The 25696-nt window shown below is 41.9% G+C and overlaps 1 protein-coding gene across 2 annotated transcripts in view; it reads right to left on the bottom strand.

Annotated features, from left to right (window-relative positions):
• The window catches only part of cdc42bpb (CDC42 binding protein kinase beta (DMPK-like)), a 67769-nt gene that overhangs the window by 32268 nt on the left and 9805 nt on the right, over window positions 1-25696 (bottom strand). For both annotated transcript variants that reach the window (XM_080743933.1, XM_080743934.1), the window contains exons 2-13: window positions 20889-20980; window positions 13134-13217; window positions 11950-12045; window positions 10285-10433; window positions 8655-8748; window positions 7409-7609; window positions 5863-6111; window positions 3031-3253; window positions 2180-2275; window positions 1861-1994; window positions 721-963; window positions 1-110 (exon numbers count right to left, since the gene is read on the bottom strand). The exon at window positions 1-110 is cut by the window's left edge and continues 1 nt beyond it. In XM_080743933.1, the coding sequence (XP_080600059.1) occupies window positions 1-110; window positions 721-963; window positions 1861-1994; window positions 2180-2275; window positions 3031-3253; window positions 5863-6111; window positions 7409-7609; window positions 8655-8748; window positions 10285-10433; window positions 11950-12045; window positions 13134-13217; window positions 20889-20980 (1771 nt within the window). The remainder of the gene's footprint in view (window positions 111-720; window positions 964-1860; window positions 1995-2179; window positions 2276-3030; window positions 3254-5862; window positions 6112-7408; window positions 7610-8654; window positions 8749-10284; window positions 10434-11949; window positions 12046-13133; window positions 13218-20888; window positions 20981-25696) is intronic.

The raw sequence follows: 25696 nt of genomic DNA, 5'->3' as shown, positions 1-25696 counted from the left end.
TTCAGTGTTTGTAGTTCAGCCTCCAGCTGTTTGGAGAAGAGCTCTGAATGTTCCCGAAGCTTCCTCTCCTTGGAGGCCTCCGCCTTTAACTCCTCCACCTGCACCTCCAGCTGCACACACACACACACACACACACACACATCAATGTCTTGTATAGGTTAATGTAGCGTTTTACTATTAAATATTGTATAAAAGATTGTTTCAAAGCCTCTGACCTCTAATAACATTCCTAGGGTGGGGTTCTGTTTTTTTGCTGTGAGCACTTTCACTTCTCACGCTTTTGCTCTGACAAGCCTATTTTGATTGGCCTTGCACTGATAATTATTAAAAGTTGTTTTATGGCGAGATACAGTGAGACTCTTATGAAGCACTGACTGTAATGGACACTGTTTTATTTATGTTTTACCTCTGTTTACCTTTGCTTTGTTTTGTTTTGTTTTTCTTTTGCCATGTATTGCCGTACAAAACAGTACTTTTTTTCTTTTCTGACTCTTTGCCTATAACTCTGTAACTTTAACTTGCTGTGCCAGCTGAATTTTCTCTGCGGCTAATATACTGTAGGTATCTGTCTGTCTATAAAACTCCATGAAAACAATCTTGATCTTAACACCCCCTGAAAACAATCTTGATCTTAACACAAGACATGAAACGATAATCAAGTTATCGGTTTTCGACACATTTCCGGTGTAGTTGCCCCGGGCACCGTTAGCGTGCGTTTACCTCCTTGCGGGCGCGCTCAGCCTTCCTGACCTCCTGCTTCATGGAGTCCATCTTGGAGGCGGTGGCGTCCACCTCGTCGTCCTTGTCCCTCAGCTGCCGCGTGAGCCGCTGCTTGGCGGAGCGCAGCTCGGCCATCTGCTCCGACAGCGAGCTGAACTCCTGCACCGCCACGCGCCGCTGGCTGTGGGCCTCCTTCAGCTCCTTGGACTGGGCCTTCAGACGCTCCAGAGACTCCGACAGTTGCTGAGGAGAGGAGAGGGGAGGAGATTGATGTTATCCTCTAGAACAGTGGTCCTCAACCTTTTCAGGCCATGACTCCCAAAATAATCATATTTTAACTGGTGACCCCCAAAATAACCATATTTTAACAGGGGACCCCCCCACCCTGACGAGCACTATGAGTTGAGGCATTACATATTGTATAACACGGTTCTATTGCGTTGCGAGGCGTTGTGAGCATGTAGATCTGCTATTTTCACAATTTCTCTGTCTAATATTAGACAATTTGGCCAAGGTTTAAATTGTTATTTTAGAGGTATTAAAACGTTCTTAAATTGTCACTTTATAAATGTGCAGATACCCTCTATAGTATACACTTAAACTGTATGTTGGTTTGTTTACTGTAGAGTGAGAATACACTGCTGCACATAAAGTTAATCATCTGGGGACCCCCCAAAATAGTTTGGGGACCCCCCTGGGGGTCCCGACCCACAGGTTGAGAAACACTGCTCTAGAACAGTGGTTCTCAACCTGTTGAGGCAGTGACCCCCAAAAATAATCATAATAATAAAACACCTGAACGTGGCCAGAGTGCTCCATCTTCTGGTCTATGTAAAATGTAAAATAAGAGTTTATCTATAATGTGCTGTTGAAATTGTGGACCCGTAGTCATATTCATAAGCTATGTAGGTATTTAGCATAACACTTGAGGTGCGAATTTGTTTATCGCACAGCCCCAGAAAGTAAAAAAGAAAAAGAAAAAGTATTAAATTGAACGGTAATAAAAAATGTACCTATCATTTTATAATGGACGATTTACTTTTCGGGTAAGTGGGCATGACCTTTGGGCAAGTAGAACATGACCTGTACTTGCCCGACGGGCAAGTGCCTCTGAGACCTTAGTGTCAACCCCTGTGTTACCTTGTGGACATCGTCCTTGTCTTGTCTCAGGGTCTTCAGCTGTCTGTCCAGAGCTTTGATCTTGGAGGCGGAGCTCTCGTAGTCCTGGCGTAGGGTCACCGCCTCCTCCAGCTGATGCTCCAGCCTATCAGAGTCTAGAGAGCCAGGAGAGGGGCGGGGCTTCATTCAGCTGTACATTACATATTTTTCAATATGCATCTGTATGTTTGTCTGTGTGTGTGTGTGTGTGTGTGTGTGTGTGTGTGTGTGTGTGTGTGTGTGTGTGTGTGTGTGTGTGTGTGTGTGTGTGTGTGCGCGCGTGGGCGTCTGTGTGTCTGACCGGCCAGCTTCTTCTTCAGTCGTTCTATTTCCTCGTTGAGTTTCTTCATCTCTCGATCTCTGGACAGAGTTCCTCCACCTCCCCTGGCGGGGGACTCTATATACACACACGCACACACACACGTTTAGAAATTAACCCCCATATCAGAGCTCTAATGTTAATGTCTATAAGTATGAGCTTAACAGCAGTATGAGTTTGTTATGCATTTAATGTATGATGGATAATACACAGAGACATGTTTTTTTTTTTTGTACTAATGTCAATGTCACTAGACGCTGATTTGGGACTGATGGTTGATTGGTCACAGGTGTGGTGACTAGGATGTCACACTGTCTACACAATGTTGTGAAGGCCTATATGTTTACCTCTAGTAAACGTACATTTGGGAGCAGCAATTTTGACGTGCAGACTCTTTTTATTCTTACATTGTAATAATTGTTATTCATTTGTGGGTATCAGTAAGCAGAAGGGAGAAATCTTCAGTCAAGGGCTTCTGGAACTGGCTTCTTTCTTTTTACAGGAGTTGGGCGTTGTTACATTCTAATACAGACCCAATGCTCCATCTCAGCACCTGCCTCAGTGGCTCTCCTCGCTAAGCATTAGAGTCCTGTTATCAAATCCCGCTTGCGCAACTATTTTCCTGCCGACTGCCGACATTTTTTACATTTATTTTTGCAGCTAAAGTAAAGTTTCTAGACTGCGACGGAGGCGCGCCGTCTGAAGCCAACATGTACCACGTGCGACCCCACAACCTTTGCTGCGTGTCACTCCCCATCTCTCCCCGTTTCCTGTCAGTCTACTGTCCTATCAACAAAGGCATAAAAGCCCCCCAAAAATTCTCTCGTGCTCACCTTGCAGTTTGCGGTTGAGCTCCTGCTTCTCCTCCTCCAGCCTCCGGATCCTCCTCTGGAAGGCCTCCAGCTCCTCCCCTCCCCCCTCCGTCCTCTCCATCATGGAGGAGGACAGAGACGCCGAGCCTCCGTCACAGAAGCAGCTGTCTGTGGTGTAGGTGAAGCCCACGAAGGGCAGGTGGTGACCGGTGAAGCCTGTGTGACTGACCGGAGGACCCACGTCCTGGAGAGAGGCAAAAACATTTTTTAGTATAATTTTAATTTTGAAGTAAAAAGTTATTTTCTGACAACATTTCAACATAACATTTCAGTCCTAATGTGTGATTTGCGAAACAGTGTGAAAGCCCCCCTCCCCAATTAAACAATGAACACTATTATGTTAAAGTATGTTTTAGTTAGACCGGTATTGTTCCTGCTGTTCTACAGGTGAAGAAGTCACAAGAATTAAGCTTTAACCTTTGCTTTTATGAAATATGCCAGACCATTAGGGTTTTATGCAAGATGCTTCTGAGCATACAGTATTGCTCTGATCTTAAAATAATAACTGAACATATCTACCAGGGGCGTGTAGATTGTCATTTTCTTTGTGCAAAAAAAAAAACGAAATTAACACTGGAAATAATAAATATGATTTATAAATGGAAGTGCATTCCGTGTCACTTATCAAAAATAGGTGATCCTCTATTGCAGATCACCTATTTTTGATGCATAACACCGGCGTGACACAGGCGCCCAATTAATTATAAATCAGGCTTAACTGGGTCATCCGACTCATTTTTGACAAATATGTGTATGGTAAGTAATGTTTTTTGGGTTAAACAAAAAGATGTTTGTGTGTGTGGAAAAAGTTAAAGCTCTATATTGTGATAGTATTCATTGCTATAGTGTTTGTTCAGTAACAGTGTTAAATAGATCTATATTGTGCTAGTATTCATTGCTATAGTGTTGTTTGTTCAGTAACAGTGTTAAATAGCTCTATATTGTGATAGTAAGCATTGCTAAAGAGTGTTTGTTCCTGAACAAACACTCTACATCAATGATTACTATCACAATATAGAACTATTTAACGTGTTGTTTAACAAAAGCATACATATAATTTACACCCCCTCTTTAAACAGGATATGCTATATATAGCATATATATGCTGTTGTTTATGTTGCTATTATGGTGCATGTTAAAACAAACCAATGTTCTTATGGAAAACAACAGCTCACATTTGTCCATAGTAAATAGTGATTTCGGTTATGAACTTAAACATTAATTAAACATTGATGACTGTCGATTAACATTCATAAAAAAATAAAGGGGAAAAAAAGCATTCCTTTTGTCAGCCTTTAGATGGCAGTATAGCCCCTTAAACAATATAATAATTGAAATCTATATAGGCACACTAGCAATATTAAAAGATTATTTTGTATCATCCTCTAGAACAGGGGTTATCAATACTTTTCATATCAAGGTCCATTATTTGTTTGGCATTTGAGCCACAGACCACCAAACAGAGCTTGTGTGTGTGTGTGGTAGGAGGGAGGGCATCCTTTCATACTGTTACAAAAATCACACTTTAGGACATGGACGTGAAATGTTATTTTGCTTCAGGATTTAGACGTTGTTTATAGAATTAACCTCTCAGACCCAAAACTTAGAATATTTTGTTGGATAAGATTTTGTCAAATCACAATTCCATGATTGATGTGAGACAACAGGCACACATTGATGAAAGCAACACTTCTCCTACATTCTCTAATTGTGTAGACTACTATCCAGACAATTGGACTCGAGTCATAGAGACTCGACTCGAGTCAGACTCGAGTCACAAATTTGACGACTTGCAACTCGACTCGGACTTGAGGGCAAAAAACTTGAGACTCGACTCGACTTGACTTGGAAGACAATGACTCCAGACTGGACTGGACTCGACTTGAGACACGCTGACTCGGACGACTTGTAGCATGTTGTTGTTTTTTCATTGTAGGCTGTTTTTTTTTTGTTTTTTTTTCCATGCAGATATCATTCTAATATGACCGGCAGGGCAGTCGTTAACGTCAACGCTACGCTGACTCGACTTGACAACCTTGTGACTCGACTCGACTTGACATAACCTTGTGACTCGACACAACTTGACTTATCCACAACAGAAAAAAACTTGAGACTTGCTTGAGACTTGGACCAAATGACTTGCTACTCGACTTGGACTCGGATCAGAGGGACTTGTACAATTGTCTGCTACTATCTATAACATAGACCAGGGATACTCAAATAGCTGAACCTGTGGGCCATAACTTCTGTCTTTCATTGGCACCTTAACAACTGACACTGTTTTCTGTCAAATTAAACATAGTGGTGTTGAATTCGCATGAGATGGTAAAAGCAAAAGCATCCGTCCATTTTGGGTTAAAGTGAAGGTTCTCTGCATCAAGTTTTTAGCGTTTGCTGAGGCTCATCTTTTCTGCTGCTCTGAACGAGCTGGAATATTATTCATGTAATACCAATGTAATTATGCTAAAGATAAGATAATAACTTCATTCTGTCTAAAACTGATTGATTGATTAATTGATTGATTGATGGGCCAGTCAAAATTGTGCCATGGGCCGCGCGCCTGATTTGAGTATCACTGGTATAGACTATAGTTTGGTTGCGGTTAGGGCAACCAAACTAATGATAATAATAAAAAAATGAAAACACTTTTGGAAGCAAACCCAAATATAAAGCAACCACACTTTAGAAACAAGCCAAAAAAATACAACCCGCTACTACCAACATTTACAAGCCAAACCAAAGTGGTTTATAATAAGCAGACATGGCAACATGGTTACTCGTCTTTGCACTGACCGGGTTCTTGAGGACGTCCTCGTCCACGTCGAAGTTGGAGGTGTCGGAGGGCGAGGAGACGTCGGGGACGTAGGGGGCCTCCAGGGAGCGGATGTTGTCCCAGTCCACCCCTCTGAAGAAGGGGTGCGAGCGGAAGTCCTCGATGCCCTTCTGGCCCAGGCGAGTCTCCCGGGAGCAGATCAGGCTGCGGATCAGGTCCTTGGCCTCCTCAGACACGTCCGACACGTGAGACGGGAACTGGAAACGCTCCTGGACGGGCAGACAGGACAGCAAGGTTATTACGATTTTAGCATGTTTCGATAATAATGTTTTCATTTTGACTTTATATGTTCTCAATTTGAGTTTATTTATTTATTGGTATTTTTCTAGCCTGGTTCTAGACCTTGAATCGCTAGCCATGCCCCTTTAAAAAATTGTTTAGGCGATTCAGGTCTGGTGATGCTCTCTCATTGAAGAGGTTTTCCTCGGTTGAAATTCCGACCGAGCAAATCAGCGTTGCTTCAACTCAATGACGACGGGGCTTGTGAGCAGCGTGGGTGGGATTTCCCAGAACTAATGTGCTATTCCAAGTAACCCAGCGCCGCCGCAGGACCGTACCGCACATTCCCAAACATAATAATTGCGTCGCCCACCACGGTAACATGCGATCGTATCGATCTCGCTATGAAACATCAGTAGCAGACATGTTTTGTTGTGTTTGATTACTAGTTCGTAGCGCTCCTATTTTGCCTGTTTCTTTGGTTAGCAAGTAGCAAGCAACAGGCTAGACAGCCACATAACACCAATACAAACTACGTCATCTGCTTTGCTACTGTTGTGATTGGTCAGGCGGTGAACCAATCACAGAAGACTGCCTCTCTGGCAACGCCCATCCCAGAAACTGCTGCAGTTGGAAGCAATTTCAGACTGAATAATGGAGTGGAACAAAATGTCAATTGAGGCTAGTATTTTTCTGCTTTTATTTATAATTGTGATAGTGGAGATGGACAGGAAACAGGGAGAGAGAGATCGTCAGGAACAGGACTCAAAGGCTAGCTTTAACTTAAAGATAGCCTGGTGAAGGCCTAAAACAGACCTTGTGATCCCCATTAAAAATACTGTGTGCGAGAGGTTTTTTCTGTTGCTATATACATAGCAACATCTAAAATTACACAAATGCTTTCACGGTTCTAAAGATATAACAACGTGAACTTGTAGATTTGCTATTTTTAGAATAGCCAGCCAAGATGCAACAGCATGCGACGTGTGTGCGCTAGAGGTGTGCATTGGCACTGCCCGCACGACTCAATTCCATTACGATTCTCCAGGTAACGATTCGATTCATAGGTGCATCGCGATGCATCACAATTTTATACAGTATATTACTGCACAACATGTCTCCTTGACATAAATGTTTTTAACATTAAATAAAATAAAATATATAAAGGGCTATAATCGATTATGTCACGTTGCTGCGTTGATGCAGAATCGTGTACGGCCCAATCGTGATGCAATGCTGAATCGATTATTCTTTTACACAACTAGCGTGCGTTTGTGCGTGCCATACCTCATGGTTCATGATCTTGCCGTAGGTCTCCACCAGGCTCTCGGCGTAGAAGGGGGTCTCTCCAAACAGCATCTCGTAAACACACACCCCCAGGGACCACCAGTCACACTCGGGGCCGTAGCGACCCATCCCGTCCTCCATGGCCTGCAAGATCTCTGGGGAAATGTAGTCCGGAGTCCCCACCGCCACCGATGACTGCACCTGCACACACACACATAGACGCCATTACACTTGTAGTCCACATTATACTCATAGTCCAGAACCACTGGTCTAAGTCACATACTGCAGCCAAGAAATTATTACAGTACTATTCATAATATAAAGTCATTTAACACTTATTGAATGATGGTTTTAATGATATTTAATGATAATATGTATTACCTTTGTCACTGTCATCTTCATAGATGGTGGTCAGCCACAAACTCACAGTCACAACAATAGGCCAATAAAAAAGAAACCAGTTCTATCCAGAATTTGTCTTTTCGTCTTTCCACGAAATATTAGAAAACGCTCAATAGTGGGCTCGATAAAAGCCTGGCTCAATAAGCAGGATTGATAAGCTCATTATCAATAACAATGAATGAGCTCCATCCCTAGAGGCGATCGGGTCCAATATTTAGTTCAGTGACCCTGGGGCTAAAGAATGGTTCAGAAGCTGTGTTCACATTCACTCTCCCATTGGAAATGAATAAGACTCCAACCCGCTTCCGATCTCCTAAAGGGACAGACAACCTACTTCATGCAGATACGGGAAGTAAAGTTGGGCTGTCTTTCTTTTCTTGTTTTGGTCTTGGACTGTAAGCTTGTGAATGCTGAGTTGAATGCTGAGTTGTGCTGAGTTGTGAATGCTAATAGGCTAAAGTCAGCACTCAGCACTGTTAAAAACCATGACCCAAGCCTAAAATTGTGGTGTAGTCAAGGACTAAGACCTGTGTTGTAACAGCCATATTAACACAATTACAAAGTCAGCAACAACTTATGTCTCAAGAGGATTAAAAGAATTATCTTCAGTAGATTTGACTACTGTAAGAGTGTCTTTACAGGTCTGCCAAAAATAAATCTATCAGACAACAGTTTGTGACTTATCCATTGGAATATAGCATTTTTCTTCCAGTTCTTGAAAAGTAACAGTAGTGGACATACAAGGTTTCCACCAGACAGTAACGATAGATGGGTTTGATTCATAAGAACAACATTTGCATACTCTGTGTGTGAGTGTGTGTGTGTGTGTGTGTGTGTCTCTTACTGTTCCATCCTCCATCATCTTCAGACAGGACCCAAAGTCTGCCAGTCGGATGTGTCCGTTAACGTCCAACAACACGTTGTCTGGTTTGAGATCTCTGTTACACACACACACACACACACACACACACACACACACACACACACACACACACACACACACACACACACACACACACACACACACACACACACACACACACACACACACACACACACACACACACACACACACACACACACAATTAGCTCATTGACTACGAATCATATTGTCATGGTCTCGTCTTTGTGATGGAGACAACATTGACACCTACATAGGGATGGGCATTGGGACCTCTTTTTTGTAAAGGTGTAGCCTTTGGAATGTGGGTGGTTAACCACAGTTAAACATCTATGATGTCATATCAATAAACAAAGTTGCAGTCTTATGTGTAGGAAGTTCAAATAGGGCCTAAAACATGTGTTGTAACATTGTTTTCTTTTGTTCAAATGTTGTTTTCTTCTTCTTCTTTTTGCTTAGGCATTGTAACATATTGCATGAGGAACAATTATAGATTATATTTTAAAGGATTTATTCCATTAATATCTTTAATAATATATTATGTGTTTTTTTGTTTTGTTTTCATATGACTTAATTTAGTTTAATTTGTCATAAATGGTTAGTGACACTGTTTTAACCATCACATCACCATCACCGTTCTGGATCAGTAAATGAACATCTACTTGCAGAGACCTGCAATGTGCCTGAGGTGAATGAAATTCAAACATTCTTCTTAAAAGCTGATATGAACACCAATTACTAACCACGTGAACCCTAGCATCCCTATAGAGGGTATGCACATGGCCACATGCATAAAGTGAATGGAAAACCGAGTGGCAAATCGAGTGGCAAAGTGAGTTTAGCCTTGTTTAACAGCGTTTAATGGAATCACTTTTCTGTTAGGATGTATGGGCCGTCGAGGCCAGAAAGTCGTTTTTGCCACTCGGTAGGCGTTCCCGCATAACTTCCGGGTATGATGATGATGTCACACGCATACCCTCTATTCTAAAAGACGTACAAGCTCACAATGATCAGTTACTTTCGCTATTTGTCAAACAATAAAAAACGCAAGGTTTAAATTTAGGCCTAGAATTATTGAATGCTTTAACCAGCGCTGTGAGCTTGTATATCTGCTATTTTTGAAAAAGTCGTGAAAATGTGTGCAAATCTTTGAATGATGTATTTTCAAAGCGAACATTTGTAACTCAAATTTTGCTTCTGGGTGGTCCCTGGAACTAAATATTTTGAGATACGTGTCCGTGGCCAAATAAATATCATTTTGGGAGTCCTTCACATGAAAAGGTTTGAGAACCACTGTCATAGTAGTCTCTCAAGAACAGACTAACTGAGCTCCAGTTCAGTGAAAAGGACCTTTTCTTTGACGATGGCTAGCCAGATTGCTGACATATAGAAACATAGGTTTTTCAAAAATAGCAGATCTACAAGCTCGCAGCGCAGCTTAAAGCATAAAATAATGATACACAATGATGTGTACCCGTTCTAAATGGGTTAAGTGGTTAAATGGAGACACACTCACACGCACACACACACACACACACACACACACACACACACACACACACAGACACCCTACCTGTGGACGTAGTGCTGTTGGTGGATGGAGTGCACAGCCAGCACCATCTCAGCTACGTAGAACCTGGCCATGTCTTCAGGTAGACGGTCTTCAAACTTACTGAGCAGCGTCAACAGATCTCCACCCACGTAGTAGTCCATCACCAGGTACTGCAACACACACAGCATGTCATATAGATCAGTGGTTCCAAGACTTTTTAGCTCAAGACGCAAAAGAGAAACGAGACGACGTTTGCCCAGGACTCAAACTAGTGAAAATAGCAGAGCTACAATCTGAGCTTGTATGGGGGGAAAGAGTAAACTAGTAATAAGAGCATTACTATGTAAAAAGTAACCAACAAACTATATTACATATAACAAATGGTCAAACATCGTGGCCAATGTTTGACCACAATGTTTGTCAAATATTACCAAAGAAAGAGGCAAAAACTGTGAAAATAGACGATCTACAAGGCAAACTACAAGCTCGCTTGTAGATCAGCTATTTTCAAAACCTTTATCTGTGGAACCCAGTCAAAATAAATGTAATGCCTCAAGTCCTACAATCCAAGTGCATATCAGGGTGGGGGGTCCCCAGTTCAAATATGATTATTTTGGTGGGTCACGGCCTGAAAAGTTTGAGATCCCTTGTTGTAGGCTACCTAAGCTAAAATCAGCTGGCCTACCAGCTAGCGTAGGCATAGTACTGTGTTTTATTTGTCCGTCATTCTATGTTAGTTAAAAGAGAGTTAAAAAAGGAGCCCAATTGAAACAAGCACAAAAGCTTTTTTGAGGAATCCTTTTAGTTGACCTTGTACCAGTTAACTGTACTGTCATGAAACTGTACCTTTTCCTATGCAACCTTCAGATAAATTCTTCAATCAATCAATTAATCAATCAAAGCGTTAGGTTGTCTCCTCGTCATCTAATAATAGCCTAAACAAAACCACCACCCATTCCGAGGGCGAGCGATCGCATCCCCGGATGTCCTTCTGGTGGATTTTGATCCTAACGACCTTTGCTGCTACCCATCTCTCTCCCCATTTCCTGTCAGTCTACTCTCCTATCAATAAAGGCATACAAGCTAGAAACAAATCTAAAAGAAAAACATCTATCATTCATGAAAAACGCTCTGAAATTGATTCCAAACAATATTGTTCACCACAAACTCTTCAGTCCCAGAATGTGCCCGGCCTCTTGGCAGGGTTCCCACACATCTTGAACAATGGATTTTCTAAACCTTTCCAAAGTATTTTACTCGATTTCCAGGAATATAGCAATCATATAGTGCAATAATGACTCTTGAACAAGTGTGTTGTATCAACGCACCAAGACATACCCGCGATAAGGTGTCACATGACACCTAAACAACATATCATGTAGCACTGCACATGATATTGGACAAAAACAATGTATTTCATTGCGGTCGGGCACTTGAATCTTTTTTTTGTAAATTAAGGCACTACTTGATCATACTGCAGCGCCACACAAGCTCTGAACGCGGCGCGTGCAGCTTGTGCATCTGTTACTTTGTGCATCTGTTACTTTGGCAAATTTTCTCTATTTTCCAAAACTTTTGATTAATTACAAACCTTTTCCAGGCCCTGGAAAACAAAATATTTCCAGGAACTTCATGACCGTGGGAGCCCTGACTTGGCAGGGTGCAGTTAGTTCTAGCGCTACTCACCAGGTAGTTGTCATCCTGGAAGGCGTAGTGCAGGGTGGTGATCCACTGACAGTCTCCATTCACCAGCACATTCCTCTCCTCTCTGAAGCACGCCGTCTGAACAACAAGCATCATCACCATGTTCATTATGCTATCACACTCATCAGTTCATTATCTTATTACACACATCAGTTCATTATATGACTCATCAGTGGTTAAACCATCTGGCCACGGGTCACTGAACTGTGTGTGCAGTGTGTGTCTGTGGTCGCATCACTAGGTGTGTCGGTGGCAGGGTATTTTCATTTCAATCGCAGGGATGGGACCATATGAAAAGTATTTAACGATGTTATCGAGATAATCAAAATGTGCTTAAAACTCAAAATGCTACTTTTGTTAAGCATTTGAAATCCCTATTCTGGGGGGGGGGGGGGTTGACAAAAAGCACAAAGTCACAATGCGTTGAGTTACAACGCGTTGTGAGCTTGTAGTTATTTTTGTCGAATCGATTTGTGTAGACTAGAGTGAAATAAGAACGTACCAAATATGCGCCTCACAGATCCGTTTTATTAAAGGAGAATTCCAGACACGCCGTCTAAATAAATTGCTAATTTGTATCGCTCAACAATTCCTTTTTTTGTTTTGTTTACATCTGATTTTCATAATGGCGGAAATGTCTCCAAAAGGTTTCGACTCAACGAACTGCCTCTACCTCTTGCACTTGGTGCCAAACACGAGTTGTGTTCTGTGCTCTCCCTACTTCCGGTTTCGGCATGATCGCGATCACGAAATGCATGTTTGACTCCCAGAACAGCTTTATCTTTCAAACGCCATGTTTGTTTACATTTGAAGAAAACACTATATCCTCTATCTTTTGAATGCCTGAACGGATTTCCAAGCAGATTTTTTTTGTTTGAAAGCTGTGAATGGCGTGCACACATGTGGTCCATGATCTGTGCATTATCCGTGCATGACCCGTGACATTTGTGCACATTAAAAGGTAAAGTTCTGGCAATTGAAGACATTAGTTGCTTTTTGACCCTGGCAGCAAGCAGGTTAATAGATGGAATAACATCAGATTACCATAAGAGAGGCACTCGTTGAGGAAGACATACTGAATTTGCAGCTCAACAAGAGCTAATTCATACTGGTGTATAATTTCACAACGTAGTGTCTGTAGATGAGTGGGCGTGTCTGTACTGTACCTCAGCTCTCTTCAGCATCTCCCATTTGTTGAGGATCTTCATGGCATAAACACGCTCCGTGTTCTTCATCTTCACCACCGCAACCTGACACACGCACACGCACGCACAGGACAGAATATTAGTTGTAATCGATGAAAACAATCACAACATGTGTGTATCTCTGAAGTCGTTTTGACACTTTCATATCGTCCTATTTAACTACTTAAGCCCTATAATGATAATAGATCTTTATTTATATAGTGCCTTTCAAAACATCGTTACAAAGTGCTTCACGTGAATCAAAAACACAACACACGACGGGAGATAGGGCAAAAAACATTATGCAGCAAACGCAGCAGAACACAAGAATGTTTGGGGAATGAAGGCATCTTTTATAAAAGTGAGCCGGGGCGTCTCCAGAGAGTCTGAGCTCTGAATGGGAAGGCCCGATCACCTTTTGTTTTTATTTTTTTAGGGAAGATGGAAACTATAATTAGTTCTCAAGGGCTACAGTATATACAAGGCCCCCTCTACAGTAAATATGTTTGACTTTTAAAATAGCCAATATACAAGCTCACACCGTGTTGCGGCGTGTTGTGAGCTTGCAGAACGGCATCAAGTGTTTAAAATCCAGAATGATCTTGTGCATATTGTATAGGTGTTGCAGCACAGTCTTGTGGACACGGTGACAGGCCAACAGTTGGCTGCTAGTGCCTGTATGAGTAACGAATACCCCATGCTTACAATTTACAATCTAGGCATTTAGCAGACGCTCTTAATCCAGAGTGGCTTACACTAAGCAAGGTAAACATATAGCCTAGCCTACATAGAATGCAGAGAGACAGTGTAGAGCCAGGTAAACCATGAATGAACCTAGCATCAGTTTAAACAATATAATAACAACAACAACACAACTACTACAATTGGTTGTTGAGGACTGGTTCTATCGTGCTGAAACATTTAGTCTGAGTACTTTAATCATCATTGCAGTGTCAATCTGGACACAAGGGCTGCTGTCAAGTAGAAATCCCTTCCGCCCCGGTCAAAACAAGTCTGATAGTGCATGTGTGACTGTCTGACACTCTGTGTGTGTGTGTGTGTGTGTGTGTGTGTGTGTGTGTGTGTGTGTGTGTGTGTGTGTGTGTGTGTGTGTGTGTGTGCGTGCGTCTGTGTCATTTCTCTGCCAAAGGAGAGGTGTGTCACAACCACACCTGGTTGCCATAACAACACACACACACCCACCCATTCTCTCGCTCTCTCTCCTTTTATAGACAAACATCAAGGCTGCCCTGATTCAGAGCCAGGATGACTAAGTGTGCCCCACACACACACACACACACACACACACACACACACACACACACACACACACACACACACACACACACACACACACACACACACACACACACACACACACACACACACACACACACACACACACACACAGTGTGTCAACAGTTATATTATGTATAATTCAGTAAAGGTTTTGACAGAGATAGAGTTATGAAACGCCTAAACCGAGTTACGACCTGTAAAGCACTGCTAATTTTATCGACTAAAAAGCTATGGTGAAAAATGTTGGCCCGACAACCTTTCCTTCACTGACGAAGACAAAATTAAAACTAAATAAAAACTAAGCTAAGATGGCTAAAACTATGACTAAATGTACTGTCAATTTCATCAACAAGTGAAACTCGACTAAACCTGAATACGAAACTGCACGAAAATAGGCAAGCATGTAGATTGGCTATTTTCGGCACGTGGCGCGACAATAAGAAAGAAGAACTATTTGTTACTGAACTGAAGTACTCTTCGTTCCAGCCAATATCAACAGCCAATACACAAGTGCAAAAGTTGATTTGCTGCCCCCCTCACTGCAACTTTCTGTCAATTCAATTCAACCATTCATATCTTGCTAATCAATGAGAAGGACAACGCCAAATGCACCGAAATTAACTATGTTCTGTACTGTATGCCAGTTGTGGAAGGTAACTAAGCACATGTGCTTAGTCAGATCCCATGAGAATTCCCAATGGAACAAATAAAGAAAACCTTATGAGTCTATTTGGTAGGTCCCTTTTACTGACAATTACATCAACATTTATGATTTTTGAAGCGAAGCCCATGTTTGTATTTCAAACTAGAATGATAAAAATCACATTTATTTCAGTGTAATGTATTATTCTTTGTTATGCTAAACTAAGAAAACAAGAAGTGCGCGACCTGATATAATATATTGACAGTTGTCATCTCTGAGGAGAACTTTAGCCAAAAATGGCATTTTCTGCAAAGAGGTTTGGTGTAGAGCAGTGGTTTTCAAACAGTGGTCCGGAGACCACCAGTGGTCTGGAGACCACCAGTGGTCCTTGAGGGGGTTCCAGGTGGTCCCCAGCCAAATGATAGAGTTGGTAACCAAATGGACCCCTTATAGGTCTTTAACTTTTGATACTCTTTGTTAAACATCTGCATTATCTAATTTACAAGAAGTCTACACAGTAGGTTATTATTTTGGTCAACGTTTGCCCGTTATCTCCTACGGCATCACATCAATACAGCATGGAATTGTGGACACAATCTTATCCAACGATTACAAAATATTCTACGTTTTGGGTCTGAGATGCTACAGCTCTTTGGTGGTCCGTGGTTAAAAAATACAGAATAAATAATATACCTTGGTGTGAGACAGGTTGAGAACTACTGGAGTAGAGGGAAAGAAGAACTGAATTGATGGTTTACGGTCCATGAAACCTAGGGAAAAGTCTGCAACACAATATCTCTCTCTCAGCTACGCAACCTGACATTTGCCAACAGGTCTGCGCTGTGTGTATCTATTCTGCATCCAGCTTAAGGTAAGACCCAAAGAGAACATTTTTAACTGAAATATTTGCTTCTGGGGGTCCCTGGAACAACATATTATCAGATGGTGGTCCGAGGCCAAATACATATCATTTTGGGGGTCCTTGACATGACAAAATTTGAGAACCACTTTAGGCAGATTCTACAAATGTCTTCTAAATCATAACAGTTTTCTGAAAAGGAATTGTGTTGCTATCAGTGGTTGAGTGGTTCTCAAACTTTGTCATGTCAAGTACTCCCAAAATGATATGTATTTGGCTGCGGAGCCCCTTATCAAAATATTTTGTACCAGGGACCCCCAGAAGCAAAGATTTGAGTTAAAAATGTTCACCCTGGGCGCCTGGTGGCCTAGTGGACCAGGCGCATACCACATATAGGCATTGCCATTTCGGCATCGATGCCTGTCGGCGTCGCCGGTTCGATTGGGTGACCTTTGACGCGTGTCACTCCCTGTCTCCCCCATTTCCTGTCAGTCTACTGTCCTATCCAATAAAGGCAAAAAGCCCAAAAACAAATCTTAAAAAAAAAAAAAATGTTCACCCTAAATGTGTGTCTTATTCTAGATGCAGAATATCTATTCTGCATCTAGCTTAGGGCCTCAGACCCGTTGGCAAACGCCAGGTCGCCTCAGCTACGGGGGTCCTTGGCCTGAGAAACGTTGACGTCCCCTGGACTAGACATTTCAGATGACTAAAGCATGACTTAAACTAACTGGAATTTTATTCAAAAAGACTATGACTCCATGGCGTTCCACCCTGCTCTCCGGCTTGCCCTCGTCCTCCTCTGACCACACACACACACACACACACACACACACACACACACACACACACACACACACACACACACACACACACACACACACACACACACACACACACACACACACACACACACACACACACACACACACACACACACACACACACACACACACACACACAGGGTGCATGATGTCATAAACAGGAAATGCTACAAGCAACGCTTATCTGGAAAACACTTCCTGTCGCTCCACAGGAGACGCACGCCGTTTATGGAACTTCCTGTTTAGAAGTCAGGACAGGAAGTCGACTGACACTCAACCTCTCCGCGTTCCTTAGGTGTGCGTTAAGCTCATTAATATTTCTTTTTATCATCATCGCATATATAATTGTTTGTATAAAGAGTGAATGATCACTTTCACCCTGCATGGCGTTGTTCCACAAATGTTTTCACGAGAGCTGATATACAAGCTCACAACATGTTTCGATAAGACGCGTTGCAAGCTTGTAGATCTATTTTCCAAGAGCCCAAGTGTAAATTTGGGATGACTGAAATCTGTTGAGGTTACGTTTTCTGTAATTCTTTGTTTAAACAAAAAGGTTTGTTTATCATTTCTGTATTATAGAGCAGTGGTTCCCAAACCTTTTAAGAAATGAGACATTTGCCCAGGACCCAAACTAGTGAAAACAGCAGATCTACAAGCTCACAGTAGATCAGCTAATTTCACTACTTCTTGAACATTTGTTTTCTAATTTATAGAATTTCTTATTTATGATGACTTGGAAAAATCTATGAAATCTTAGCTTTTTGGGGAATGTTTTCTGAAAATGTTTTTAAATAATGATAATTAAAAACCCCCAGGGGGGTCCCCAAATTATGTTGGGGGGTCCCCAGATGATTAACTGAATGTGCAACATTGTTTTCTCACTCAACAGTAATCAACCAACAAGTGTATAGAGTGTTTATGCACATTTCTAAAGTGACAATTTTAAGGACTTTTTAATGGCTCTAAAATGACAAATTAAACATTGTCGAAATTGTCAAATATTAGAGGCAGAAATAGTGAAAATAGCCGATCTACATGCTCACATGTAGATCAGCTTTTCACAATAGAACCGCGTTATTCAAAATGTAATTCCTCAACTCCTAGTGCTCTTCAGGGTGGGGGGTCCCCAGTTAAAATGTTTTTTTTGGGGGTCACGGCCAGAAAAGGTTGAGGACCACTGGTATAGAGTGTTTGTTCAGTCTCCCCGTCTCTCCAGCTCTTTAGTAAGCAGCAAATACATGTTCATTTGGGCTACCAATTTCATCCAATCAGGAAACAGAACCTCAGAAAGACCAGAGAGAGGGAGAACTCATGTATCAGCTTCAACTGTGTTTCTTTCTTATTTGTTTTTAGTCTATTATTTTGTGTAATCACTTCCGCTTTCACGCATTCAACCCTGTATGAGGAGTTCACTCTCCTCTGATCAAATTGGTATCCCGTCGTGAAAACGTGTTTTCTATTTAGAGAGACAGGGAGACCACTATTGCTGAACAAACACTTTATGGCAGGGGTCTTCAACAGGGGGTCCTCAGAGTTACTACAGGAGGGGCACCACATCCTTGTGTGATAGGATAAGTATTTTCCATTACAAACTTCGCATCCCTATACTGAGGAGAACTTTAGCAAAAAATAACAGATCTACAAGCTCTCAACACCTCGTCGTGCGAGGAGCTGAGAGGTTGTAGATCAGCTATTTTCAGCAAAGAGGTTTGGTGTAGAGGTCAAAAAGAGCAGACCAAGTACAGAGTGAAAGGTCAAGTTTACAACATATCGAAGATATAAGTGCCTAAGTGGTTAAATGTCTGAAAAAACACATCAACACAAATCCAACATAGACTGATGACAGTGCTGTCAAACAAGTCGATGAAAATCTCCATAACACATATACAATATGTAGAGGGGGTCCCAGCTTCATCTCTCTCTCAGTTAAGGGGTCCTTGGACTGAAAACGTTGAAGACCCCTGCTATATGGCGATGAAATTCAAAGGAGCCGAATAGAAAGACGTGTTTCTACTGTTGGTCAGGGGAAAGGGGGGTGGGGGGGGGTTTGTTCTATTTTGGCCATTACTTCCTGTCTGGCTCAGGTATCAGGTATTTCCTTTTAGCTTCCTGGAATACAGCCTCTTGTCCTGACAACTTCCTGTCCCTGTAAAGTAAACCAATCACACCACAACACTCATGCTGGCCACACGGCTACGAGCGCTATTAACTCCACGATGCTACGACAGCATTCTCCTATGAGCACTATCCACTCCATGATGCTACAACAACATTCTCCTATGAGCACTATCCACTCCATGATGCTACAACAGCACTCTCCTATGAGCACTATACACTCCATGATGCTACAACAGCATTCTCCTATGAGCACTATCCACTCCATGATGCTACAACAGCACTCTCCTATGAGCACTATCCACTCCATGATGCTACGACAGCATTCTCCTATGAGCACTATCCACTCCATGATGCTACAACAACATTCTCCTATGAGCACTATCCACTCCATGATGCTACAACAGCACTCTCCTATGAGCACTATACACTCCATGATGCTACAACAGCATTCTCCTATGAGCACTATCCACTCCATGATGCTACAACAGCATTCTCCTATGAGCACTATCCACTCCATGATGCGACAACAACATTCTCCTATGAGCACTATCCACTCCATGATGCGACAACAACATTCTCCTATGTGCACTATCCACTCCATGATGCTACAACAACATTCTCCTATGTGCACTATCCACTCCATGATGCTACAACAACATTCTCCTATGTGCACTATCCACTCCATGATGCTACAACAACATTCTCCTATGTGCACTATCCACTCCATGATGCGACAACAACATTCTCCTATGTGCACTATCCACTCCATGATGCTACAACAACATTCTCCTATGAGCACTATCCACTCCATGATGCGACAACAACATTCTCCTATGTGCACTATCCACTCCATGATGCGACAACAACATTCTCCTATGTGCACTATCCACTCCATGATGCTACAACAACATTCTCCTATGAGCACTATCCACTCCATGATGCTACAACAGCACTCTCCTATGAGCACTATCCACTCCATGATTCTACAACAGCATTCTCCTATGAGCACTATCCACTCCATGATGCTACAACAGCATTCTCCTATGAGCACTATCCACTCCATGATGCAACAAAAGCATTCTTCCAGCACGCTGCATGGCAATGACAACAGATCTACACGCTAACAATAACCATGTGTAAAAGCCTGGAGAGAGGGGGGGGGGTGTTACCTGGAAGTGATGAAACAGGGATGGAAGAGGGCAAAATGTATCATAGAGTATGATACATTTGACACAATATATAGCTATTTAACACTGTTACTGAACAGTCTATACAGTATACTATCACAATATAGAGCTATTTAACACTGCAGCAATGATTACTATCACAATATAGAGCTATTTAACACTGTTACAGAACAAGCACACTATAGCACCAATGAATACTATCACAATAAAGAGCTTTAACCAAAGATATTACTTAAACCACCTTAAAAGTGATAGTACAGGTTGACATATTTGTCCTTAATAAAGCGCATAGCAAAGGTCCTTGTCAAATAGCTGCCGTTTTGAAATTGCACAATTATATGCATTGTGTGTGTGTGTGTGTGTGTGTGTGTGTGTGTGGCTGTTTTGTTAAAGCAAATACACAGCATATTTGTGTCCTGCTGAGTCAGGTCAACACACACGCACACGCAAACACACACACACACACACACACACACACACACACACACACACACACACACACACACACACACACACACACACACACACACACACACACACACACACACACACACACACACACACACACACACACACACACACACACACACACACACGTGCTGCAGTAACGCAAGGAAATGTTTGCTACATTCCACACGGGAGAGGAGAGGAGAGGAGAGGAGAGGAGAGGAGAGGAGAGGAGAGGAGAGGAGAGGCACACCAAAAGAATCAGGAACAAACTGCCACAGACAGACACATTGATTGACAGACAGACACATTGATTGACAGACAGACACACTGATTGACAGACAGACGTAGTCTCACCTCTCCGAAGGCTCCTCGACCAATCACCTTCAGCATCTCGAAGTCGTCTCTGTGGAGACGCATCTCTTTCACGGTGTTGGTGAAGGGTTTGACTGCAACACAACACGCACAACAATACATTAACACAGGTATTAGACCACTGGTTCCACAGACTGGGGGTCCCCAACTTATTTTGTGGGGGGGTCCACAGATGATTAGCTTAACTTAACGTGGACTGAAGACTCACCTTTTCAGACTCCACCTAAACCCTTAGCACTACAGTAAAATCAATGACCATACATGAAGCTAGTTAACATTTGTTTTTTAGGTTTCTTTAGAACTTGATTATATTGTGTTTTTCTCTAGATAGATATCCATTTACATTGTTATATTGCTGTTGATGTACTGACCTATTATCTTGTTTATTATTGTGATGTTGTATCTGCTTATTGTAAGTCGCTTTGGATTAAAAGTGTCTGCTAAATGCCTAAACTAAACTTAATGTGAAACATTGTTTTTTGACACTCGACAGTAAACAAACCAACATAGAGTATACAGGGGGTACCTGTACATTTCTAAAGCTACAATTTAATGACCTTTTTAATACAAACATTGTCAAATACTACATAAGAAAGAGGCAAACACCGTGAAAATACTGTAGCGATAGAGAGAAAAAAGCTCACAAGCCGAACTAAAAGCTGGTGAAAGTTTGGCTATTTTCACAAAATCGTGGGGTGGGGTGGGGGGTCCCCACTTGAAATATGATTATTTTCTGGGGTCCTAGCCAATTCGATGAATGCCATATTTGTATTACTATTTATTGAATTACTTTTTTTTCTTTCTTTCTTTTTTTTTTCCTTTTTCAATCTACAAGCTCACAACATTCATTGAGTAGATCTGGTGTATCCGGTACTACACATCTGGCACACAGGCAAGTATAGATCAGGCATATATCTGACCCTGACTTGAACCATAACTTCTACTAACATACTGGTCGGTCCCCACAAGTACAGTATCTCTCTCTCTCACACACACACACACACCTTCTATTCAACACCTCGTTAGTAACCACGGTAACCACAATTTCCCTTTTTTCCCCACTGTGGGAGTTGTACCACTTCCTGAAGACTATATTCACAGTCAGACAGACAGACAGACAGACAGACAGACAGACAGACAGACAGTTTTCTGACCTAGGAGACTGACGTCTTACAACCAAAACAGACAGTGTTGTTTGTCTCTGTAGGACAGTGTCTGTTTGTTATGTGTGCGAACGTGTGTGCGCGTGCGTGTGTGTGTGTGTGTGCGTGCGTGCGTGCGTGCGTGCGTGCGTGCGTGCGTGCGTGTGTGTGTGTGTGTGTGTGTGTGTGTGTGTGTGTGAGTGAGTGTACATTCCTGGTAAAAAGACAAGTCTAGTCTAGGGTGGAAGCGGTCTGTGGTGTGTTTAACTAATATAAACATACCAGCAATATCGATATCCTTGTTGTCGGGCAGAGAACCTCATATCTCCAACAATACTTAAACTTTTTGTAAATTAATGTCCTACAGTACTTCATCAATCATCATACTAGTCTAGTGTCACACAAAAGTAGCAAATGTAGGCGATTTACAAGCTCACAACATGACGCATTGTGAGCTAAAAGATAATTTATTTTAGATTTTTCGGTAACTATTAAATCATAATAACTACATTCGATCCATCTGGAGCTTTTTTTCTTCCTTTCTTTTCTTTTTTTTTTTTGTTTTCCTGAGAAGTAAAGTAAGTCCTTTTGGACATTAAAAGTTTCCACCCGACAGTGATAACTGGAACGTTAGTGAAATAGTCAGTGTTGGTCACTTATGTGACAGAGAGATCTCTAATCATCATGATTGATATGACAGAGACAGACAGACAGACAGACAGACAGACCAGCATAACCAGTTACACTGACCAGTATGAGTTGACATGTAAACATGAAAAGCATCAACACAGAAAACCCAAAATAACACACTGATGCAGCGACACGCCCTGGCCTGGAGAAAGGCCTCCTAATGTATGTATGATACACAGTAAACAACATAGAGAAAGGCCTCCTAATGTATGTATGTATGATACACAGACAACAACCTAGAGAAAGGCCTCCTAATGTATGTATGTATGATACACAGAAAACACAGGGCAGTGGTTCCTAAACGGGTCCCCAGATGACAGTAACGTGACAATGTAAGGACTGTTAAGACCTTTACCTTTAGAACATTATTTATCGCGTCAAAAGTAATCAACACAATCAGTATACTACAGTATTACTGAATTGGTTTGTCAAGGCCCATTTCTGTAGCTTTGTGTGACGTAAAATGTACCTCCAACCTTTCTGTGGGCACTATAAAAGCTGCCATATCCTGTCTGTATATTCACTTGGTGTTGGGACCCTGAGCCTGACATCAACTCACCCGGGTTACTCAATAAAGCAGTTAAGATCAAACCTATGTTTTTTCTTAGATTACTTTTTCAATGCATTTGATGTATTGATGTTGATGTATTGACAAATCTATTACCTTGCTTATTGGAAAACACTCTGGATTAAGAGTGTCCGCTAAATGCCTAAATTGTAAATTGGCCAAATTGACAAATAATATAAAAAAAGAGACAGACATTTTGAAAATAGCTGATCTACAAGCTCACAACGTCTTGTAAACGCAAGGTGTTGTGAGCTTGTAGATCAGCTATTTCACAACATGTATCTGTGCAGCCGAGTCAAACTAAATGTAATGCCTCAACTCCTACGATTCCAAGTGCTCGTCAGGGTGGGGGAGTCCCCAGTTCAAATAGGATTTTGGGCAGGGTCGCGATCTGAAAAGGTTGCACTTGACTATAGCATAAACCATAAAGTAGGTACTAGGTAAATGCACCGTTTACCAAGTATCAAAACAAATTAAACACTCAAGTAAAGACATGGGAATCATACTTAAGTACAGTACTCGGGTATAAATGCTCTTAATTCACGTTCCAGAACTGCTGAAGAGCAAAGGTCAAGCCAGACGTTGTGTAATGATTGATGGATATGATGTAAATGTTAATAGCCATATCGAGCCAATAAAGAAACCGCGGCCTGTTATCATCTGTTCTGAACAATATTGCAGGAATTATTGCATTCGTGTCCAAACATGACTCCATACCTTTAGCTCTGCAGGTTACATTAGAGTACCGCTCTCATTCTGAATGCTGTATGATCCTCTACACAGCTTTCTGTTCCATTTACAACCTACCTATGCCCAATGCCCAAAATAGGGATTCCAGGTTGACAGTGATTAAAAGAGCATGGACCATGATTTGGAAATAATGATGGAAATATGATTTGGTTTGAGTTCATTTCATCCAGCTGTTTCTTATACAGATGAACGGAAAAGATTAAGCTAAATAATTGTGATTATCTCCTCAACTAAGTGTGTATGTAATAAACCAGTAAGACTCCCTAATCGGGTAGATAAGCGACCGTCAGGTCGGCAACCGCATGGTGGCGCTAGAAGAGGGGCATGTGAGAAATCAGGGGCGGAGGTTGTGGTTTGCAGGCAAGGAGTGTGCGTGCAAAGTTTGGCATGGATAGGGGCAAAAGTGTGACTGACGTGACAGACAGACAGACAGACAGACAGACAGACGGATGGACGGACGGACAGCCGGTGGAGCTTTTCATAGTAACTTGCGACCTGGCGGTCGCAAATTATGACCTAGAGCCGAGAGTCCACCTTAATACTGAAAGAAAACCTTACAAGGTGGGCACACCGCTATCAGGGCTATCACTACAACTTCCTCGAAAACTGAACTATCACTTTAACACAACGTAAACAGAGCAGTTTTACCACAAGCCTTACATAGACAATTTAGCGCACGCACGCACACACACATGCAAAAGTGATGACACACGCGCACACCCCCACACACACGTGCCTCCGTCTCCCTCGGATCACAGTGCAGGGCTGATAAGGGAGCTCATATGCAGTGCGTTCACCTCTGCGGAGGAACACTAAACTGGGACACAAAGCAAGGACACTGAACCACCAGGGAGCGTGGCTGCATTTAGGCTGTGTGAGCAGGACTGACTAGCTGCCTAGCTGGGTCTCCTGCATTTAGGCTGTGTGCAGGGGCGTCACAAGCGGAAGGAAGAAGAGTTACTAGGGCCCAAGGTGGAGGGGCCTTAATTATTTTATATGCTATTGAAAAATAGCAGATATACGAGCTTGTAGATCAGTCGTGAAAATGTGTGCAAATCTTTGAATGTATGTATTTTTAAAGCAAACATTTGTAACTCAAATTTTGCTTCTGGGGGGGTCCCTGGAACAAAATATTTTGAGATGGGGGTCTGTGGCCAAATACATATCATTTTGGGGGTCCTTCACATGAAAAGGTTTGAGCACCACTGACATAGAAACATGGGTTTCTCAAAAACACACATTTTCATGATTTTTCAAAAATAGCAGATCTGCTATTTGTCAATAGTTTTTTTTTTTGTTATCAATTATTTTTATTTTCCATAACATAAAATTAGAGACATACATATGAATAGAACAAGAAAAAGTAAAACATTAATCAAAAGAAAAATGCAATTAACAGACAAACACAAACAATAGCAAAACAAGAAAAGGAAAAGAAAACCCACCCACCCCCTTTCCCCGGACCAACACGGAATGTACAATAGTGCATGCCTGTGCTAGGCTGTTACCACTATATAGTGATTTCTTGAATCATAGCCTTAAGCTTATCTGCAATGTCCGACCACATATTAATGTTTTCTTCTTTTGCTCCGTGTAACCTTGCTATCGACTGCTCTAAATATACTATATCTAGAAAGGTT

Source organism: Nannobrachium achirus (genome assembly GCF_963921795.1).
Source record: "Nannobrachium achirus genome assembly, chromosome: 16".
Lineage (NCBI taxonomy): Eukaryota > Metazoa > Chordata > Actinopteri > Myctophiformes > Myctophidae > Nannobrachium > Nannobrachium achirus.
The sequence above is the reverse complement of the archived record's forward strand: the minus strand, read 5'-3'. Positions and strand labels throughout refer to the sequence as shown.